General features: G+C 37.3%; 1 protein-coding gene across 1 annotated transcript; it reads right to left on the bottom strand.

Moving 5' to 3' along the window:
* Positions 1-1,891: 1,891 nt before the first annotated feature.
* On the bottom strand, positions 1,892-6,805 carry LRRC57 (leucine rich repeat containing 57). Its single transcript, XM_005419396.2, has 5 exons — positions 6,631-6,805; positions 5,345-5,480; positions 4,038-4,306; positions 3,400-3,585; positions 1,892-2,825 (listed from the first exon to the last, which is right to left on the bottom strand). The coding sequence occupies exons 1-5, from the start codon at positions 6,712-6,714 to the stop codon at positions 2,784-2,786; spliced, it is 717 nt and encodes a 238-aa protein (XP_005419453.1). The 5' UTR covers positions 6,715-6,805; the 3' UTR covers positions 1,892-2,783.
* Positions 6,806-7,364: the final 559 nt, after the last annotated feature.

Here is a 7,364-nt window from a genome sequence, read left to right as displayed (position 1 = left end):
CCCTACACCCAATTTCATCTCAGTACAATTGGTTGTAGTGACTCCATTTAAAATTTTCTGGATTTTTCAGTTTCAGTTTTGATTGACCATATCCCCTTTCTGGAGTGTTTATTCAGCTCTGTCCTGATTTCAAGATTTCATTCCCTTTCCACACTTTTAAAGACAATAATTGGTAAATTCAAGCTAGTCTACTCCTTGATGAAAGACAACTTTTAGCAGAGCAGTAACTGTACTATGACCTGCAGGACATGCTGCTTGTACTGCTAGTTGCAGAACTCACCTCTGTGAAGGCTGTATGGTGAAACAACTTGCTGTTCACCCCATACAATGACCTGCAGTTGCTAATTCACCTTTGCTGTGCTCGAAGCAATGCAGTGTCTAAATGCTGGTGGAATAGATGGATGAAATGTGTGTCTTACTGCAATGGAAAATTAAAGAGCAAGGGATGTAGGTCTGAAACAAAATACACAAATTGTTTATATTGTTAACTAGGGTAATGTTCTGCCTCAGTAATTCCAAAATTAAAAAGCTGCAAGCGAAATTGTGCACAGAAATAAAATTGGTTTATAGCTTCGCTTTTTGCACGGTGTGGGTGATGAGAAGGGAAAACACAAAGTCCCAGTATAAAACTACTAAAAGGTTAGAGTGCTGAAATGCCTAGAACAGCATTCTACTATGTGACTTAGTCACAGTTCGTTGCTGTGAGTTAAAACAGGCAAGGCATCAGCCAGTTATTTTTTCCTTGCAGAAAACAGAAATATGTCTTCCTCTGTTCTGGAACAAGTTTAGGTAATTAGGACTAACTTGGTTCCAATCAGTATTTTACGTGGCGCTTTCTCCATTTTGCTCTAAAAAAGCTTTGATAGCTGTCATAACTCCAAGGCAGCAAAGGAGACTAACAATGAGCAATTGAAAGGTTTCTAAATGTACTAGTGATCACAAAAAAGAAATACTGATTTAGTGAAATTCTTCCCACAATTGTAAGATTTTTTTATAGCAATGCTAACTCCATAATTTTCAATGGGTCTGTTCTACCATCTCTTCTTGCACATTGTTGCTGAATAGAAGACGCCTGATAAACACATGTTAAATGAGAGAAGCAGCATCTCTGAGCACAGATGCTTTCAGTTAAAAAATTGTAAAACCAAAATGCCACTGCAGCACAGTGTTGCCAAGTTTGTACATACTGATGATAGACCACTCCTTTGGTGAATGCAAAGGGGGAATCTGCTAACTGCTAATTTGTTCTGTTAATGTCTCATGCACAGCAAAACTCTAGGAAGAAAAAAGCTAGTACTTCAAGTGGGATTTAGGTATCAAGTAGAAGGAGCTAAAATTTAGAACATGTGTGAAGGCTTTATTCACTATTCAATTTGCATGTCCTAATCTGTGGAATCTATTAGTATGAAGTTGAATAGATTTCTAACTATACAGGATCTTGCATCACAGTAAGACATAAGTGTTCTTAAAGCACTTCCCTAGTTATGCCTCCCAAAACAAAGTAGTCTCATAAACATGGTCAGCTGTCATCTACTTCTGTCAAGAAGCTAGTAGGTTTTTTTACTAAGTAATAGCTGGAATGGGGAAACTTAAGTGCAACTGGTTCCCTGTTAAATGATGAATCACATCCATCCTTTGAATAAGGAGCTGATGTCCCCTAAAGCACTCTTTTACGTATTACTGTGTAAGAAATGAAATAAAATGGCAACAGGGTCAGGGAAATAAATACCTCTCTGTGCATCTCACACAAGAAACACTTATTGCTAATCATAATTATGGGTGTAATGTTGAAGTGTAGCTGTTACCAACAACTGACAGACTCAAGTAGCTAAATGAGGGCTTTTAGTGACATCTTAGTACTACTAAATAAAATGACAAGAGTTACAGCAAATAAATTTGAACTGATTTTTTGAAAATAATTTACTAAAATATACAAGTACATTTTCCTTTTCAGTATAAGTTACATAATTGCATACATTTTTAGCTCTTCCTAGGTGCTTTTGGTAATAAGGCAGCAGCAGTGGGCTGATGACTAAAACCTTCAGCATTGCTCTGTACACAAGGAGTCAGTGCAAGGATATATTTTCTAGCAATATACATATTTACTGAATACACTGAAGATGAACCTAATTTTTATTTGATACAGCTCAAGCAAAAGTGGACTGTAGTGCAATTCTTGCTTATGGGAAAAGAAAGCCTGTAGAGTAAAATATAAATTAAGGATGGTCAAACCACAATTTGTTTACTGGAAGCTGTTAATAAAACATTTAACTTAACCACAACTATTTGTGCTTCATTAAAAAAACAAACAACTTAGGTTATAAACTAAAACCTTATTTGTAAAAGTTCTCTGTGGAATAGTGCTTACTGCAAGACATACAGTGCTTTGGTGGTAGAGCTTCCATGTGCTATCATGGAAAAATGTTTCTAGAAAAAATAATCCTCTTACAAATCAACAGCCAGCTTCCTGGCAAAAGGGAACTGGCAACTTTGAAATGCTTGTTCCCTTTCTCTGTGAAAGAACAAGCCCTGACAAAGGAGAACATGTACTGTGTTAAAAGCTATTGTGGCACAAAAATCAAAACTGGCCCCTGGGCAGGTTCATCAGTTCAATACCTATATTCTCTAGTTCAAGTTTATTCAATGTGGTCTTAACAGGCTGTTTCAGACTACTAGAAGAGGAGTACTCTGATCATTTCCTTCATCGGTCTTGGTTCAAGTCAGTGAAGCAGATGCTTCTACTCTAAGTCTTCTTATTAGTAATACAAGGATCAGAATAGTGATCATGCAAACTTCTTCTTTGTAGCTGTAAACCGTTCCATGTACTACAAATAAAAAAAAAATCTATGATTTTTTCAGAAATTAATAGAGGATTCATAACTACTAAAAGCAGCTGAGCTTCTGCTCTCAGACTCAAAAACAGTCTGCATTTAAAGCACATTTTTAAATGCCAGGCATAGCTATTAGAGCTTTAATTTCAAACAAAGACACCCCCAAAATATTTATGGCATTTGCTGCAATTCAGATTAATGGTTAGATCTCCAATGATAAGGATGAACTAATATTAAATACTTAACAAATGCTGTATAATTCAAAGCATCCTTTATTTTTTGTCACATCAAAGTGAAGACACGCTTGTCATTATTAGCTACCCTTCAAAAGATGCTGATGAAAGAACACTGACCCTGAATCCTACAAGAAAATTATCTTTGAAGAACTCCTGGAGACATTTTCAGAAGTTAGTTATGAAATCCAGTAGCAATGACACCACCAACGGACTATTTGGTGCTTTTATTCACCAGCATAAATGCTTAGTATTCTGAGTAAGGACTTCACCAGGAGTTTCTTAAAAAAAGACAAAATACCCCAAAACAAAACAAAACAAAACAAAACACAAACCTTGTCATAACCTTCCAGTTCTCTAAGTTTCTTGATTTCAAAGAGGTTGCCTTCTACTGCAAGCAGTGAGATCTGGGAATCACTGAGGATACTCTGAGGCAGCATGCTGAGTTCTAGACAATTTTCTTCTAAACGCAAGACTTTGAGGCGTGGACAGTGGGAGATATGCACTGAGATCTGGGAAATCTTGTGAAATAAAAAGAAAAGAGAAATGGGATTAAAGTGGTAGTGATAAATAATTATTAAGTGATCTGTTTCCGTCTTACACAGAACAACTACCATATTGTAAATATAAGCTACATTAACAGCAAGTACTTAAAAGAAATGCATAAGTAACAAATTATCAAAAATCAAAATAACTTCTTTTATTCCATTATGACAAGCAACCTACACGCATCTTTATCACATTCCTACTCAAGAACTGTTCAAATATTTTTCTGCATGACTAAATTCAGGATTTTTTTGTTCATCAAATCAGGCAGTTGGATGTATGGGTACACAAAATCTAGTTATGATTCCTCATTTGCATTGTGTCCAGGAGATGCCTTTTAACTATAAAGTTTTGATGGTCTCATCTTATGTTCCATGGCTGTACTAAGTCCTAAATCTACATTCCCACAACATCTCAGTTACCAGACCTGATTCTGATTCAAATTGAGTTCAATAGCCTGCAGTTCTCCCACAGTGTCGGGGACATTTTGGATCTGGTTTTTTGAAAGATCTACCACATCCAAATGGCGAAGACCAGAGAGTTGTGTGGGCACAGTCCGAAGCTGGTTTCCAGAAAGGCTCAGGGTTTTGAGAGCTGAAAGTTGTCCAAATGCAGCCGGTAGCTGCCTCAAGTGATTGCCATTCAAGTGTAGTGTTTCCAGTTTTTTCAGTTTACACAGCTCCTCAGGTAAAGCAGCTAGAGAAAAATGACAGAAAAACATATGACCTCAAGAGCAGTAAACATTCATACCCATTTAATTCAAATAAACTTCTGCAGGGAGAACAGTGCTATATTAAGCAATTTCTCACTACTGAATTCCTCCCCAATTTCCAGTGAAGGCACAGATCCCTGCACAGAAACTTAAGCCCACAGACAACATGTGCTTTTTAACCATCATCCATAAACGTATTAAAAATAATCTGTAGACAAGGCAGACCTTCAAATCACAGTGTGAAATCACTTCAATTCTGAATATTTTAGCCTGTCAGTTACAGTCTTAACTAACTTATGCTAGTCATTACTTCTGCCAGTGCATTCTATGACACTTGAAATACCACAAAATTTACACCTTTGCCCTTTAAAGGTATTACTCAACTTATAGAAGTTAGGAGGTTATTCATACTGTGTCATACCAGCACACAAACATCACCAGGTAAGGTCTGCTGGCATCCATTCATCCCTCTTTACACCTACACATGTGTATAACCTCTAACACTCCTGAGCTGCACTATAGAGTCAATCAGGTTTGTAAATTATCTTTGTTCTTTCAAAAAGAACATTTATGCATAATACATAATTAATGCATAAAACCCCTAGTTTCCTCATTGTGGTTTTTCCATAATGATGGATGTTTGTTTAACAGAAACAGTAACAGCTGAATGGCCAGCAACACTGTCTACATGTCATCTTCATTACCTGTTCTCTAGGCAAGTACTAAACCATCTGTCACTGTTAAATCCTCAAGTCAGATTAAGTTACAGCACAAAACCTCTATGGGTTTAAGTACTCATGTGTCATTGTAAAATTGATAATACACTAAGCAGCAATATTCTAGTTTTGTAGAATTTATGATTTAGAGGTTTTTATCCTGTACATGAATTCCAAAGATTTCAGTTTAGGTGATTAAACTCCCCGTTTACATCTTGTGAGAGTTAAATAATCAAATTTAGTTTTGGATAGAGAAAATTAGTTATTATTTTAAAAATCAGCAGAGATATTAATTAGCAGGCATACTCAGTTTGTTGTTGTTTAGAGCAAGGCTCTTCAAAAAGGAAAATTTTCCAATGAGAGGTGGCAAGAGCTCTATTTTGTTGTTCGACAAGTCTATTGTCCTCAAGTTGCTTGTTAGCTTCTGCAAATCTTCAGGAAACTATTGGGGGGAAAAAGATACAGTATTTCAAGAGTTGATACAAATTTGAATGTTCAAGTAGTACAGTTAAAATTTTAATTGTCTCACTGTTGCATACTGTCATATGTATCACAATCTCCAAGCACCACAGTGTGATTAGCAAATTTGTTTAATGTATATTTTTTTAAATATTTTTTCATCTGGGGAGGGGAAAGGGAAAAGAAAACACTAACATATATAGAAGAGTAGTTTTTCATCCAAGTAAGTAAAATTTAAAACATTACATTTTCATCCTCTTATGTGTTTCTTTAAACGTGCCTATCCTTTAAAATACTCTATAGCTAGTTAATAACTCTATATTTTAGCAGACTATGATATGAAAATTTTTCTCCTGCTTTCCTTTTTAAATAATTATGTATACCATTTCCCTTATTATTTACATCCTGTACCACTTTGGTACTGAGTCTTGGCACTCAGGTGAATAAAAAGAAAACCTGACAATCACCATCAAGGAGTCCTGGTCAATAAGCCAGTGGTTTTGATCCTCCTTTGGCTTGACAGAGAAAAAGTGAAGTGAGGAGGTAGGACAGTAGAAGAAGATATGTTAGAAAAGGCTTGGAAAGTTACTGTAATATAGAGTTATTTTTGGCTATCCTGTGAATTGTTGCTAGACTTATGTTTCCAGGACATTCTGGTTTTTTCTGCAGTTGTGTCTAAGTTATTTAATTTCCAATATAATAAACTTTCAGGATGCTTGCTGCCACCCCAATGAACAGCCTGTACAGACTATTCATATGGCTATAACTAAATGCAGCATAAGCACCTAAATGTGACAAATTGTGGAGTATCTTTCTAAGTTATAATATGGTTATAAAATTCATATTTTCCCCTCAAGTTTACAGCCATTTTCTAAAAGCACAACATCATAGCTAGTATTTTTTGAACATATGCGCACTGTAAAGCACAGGCTGATACAAGTGCCCTGACAGATAAATCCTCAATCAGAAGACAAGGCAAGCAAAAATGGGAAAAACAAAAACAAACTTGAAATATTTTTCACGACTGCTTATAGGAAATACATGTATGCAAGCGCATTACAACCACAAGTGTGAATTTCTCTCTGAAAGGGTCAATCATACACACAACCATGTTTCCCCTCCCAGTACATTACCTCAGTAAGACCCTTTCCTGTTAGCTGAAACACACCAGTTTTCTGTGCTGTCTCCAGGTGGGCTTTTAGTGCACTATTTCCCATCCTAACAGCTCTCTGTCAAGCACACAGAGTTCAAGTGATGGTGTCAGCCAGTTTTACTCTGTGCTAGAGAACTGCAATCCAAAGTCTCTGTGATAAAGCAAATTAAAAAGTCATTTTATGTGCACTGTCCCCAGCACTACAAGCATTCTGACACAATGAACCATTTCACTGCTATGTTTTCATCTCCCTCATAACTAAAACCTGGAAGTATAAAGGTTTACCTAGATTAAGGTGTATTCCTTACAGCAATTTGATTACTGAAACTATGCAACAAGCACAGTCAAAACTAAGTGAGAAAACTGCACATTTCTGTATTTTCCCTCTTTCGAGGCCCCGCAGCCTAAGGAGATTCTCCACGGAGACGGGTTGTGATTTCTTTGGCATCTACCAGCGCTGCCCTGCCGACACAGCTATTGTTTTATTTGGACTTTTCTGAGACCTTTATTTAGAGAGCGGACTCCTCTACCACGCGTATCAGCAGAGACACAACGCCCACCTCCGTAACCCCAGCGGGGATCAATCCCAGGGCGCACGGGTCACAGGCCCGGGATTAGTGCCGGGCTCGCACCGGACGGTGGGCAATGAAGCCTGGGGAACAGCACGGAAGCAGCGGCGACAGGAGACGCACTCCCCGCCGCCTCCGCCCCGCT

The sequence above is a fragment of the Geospiza fortis genome, unplaced genomic scaffold, assembly GCF_000277835.1.
Source record: "Geospiza fortis unplaced genomic scaffold, GeoFor_1.0 scaffold66, whole genome shotgun sequence".
Taxonomy (NCBI): Eukaryota; Metazoa; Chordata; class Aves; order Passeriformes; family Thraupidae; genus Geospiza; species Geospiza fortis.
This window is presented reverse-complemented; position numbering and strand designations above follow the sequence as displayed.

What these genes read in the sequence shown, in the direction of transcription:
- LRRC57 (XM_005419396.2), bottom strand. Translation starts at nt 6,714, where the DNA reads ATGGGAAATAGTGCACTAAAAGCCCACCTGGAGACAGCACAGAAAACT. An exon ending in CAGGAAAGGGTCTTACTGAG is followed by an intron (nt 5,481 to 6,630) that starts GTAATGTACTGG and finishes TCCCCCCAATAG; the next exon opens with TTTCCTGAAGATTTGCAGAA. An exon ending in TCTAAACAACAACAAACTGA is followed by an intron (nt 4,307 to 5,344) that starts GTATGCCTGCTA and finishes ATTTTTCTCTAG; the next exon opens with CTGCTTTACCTGAGGAGCTG.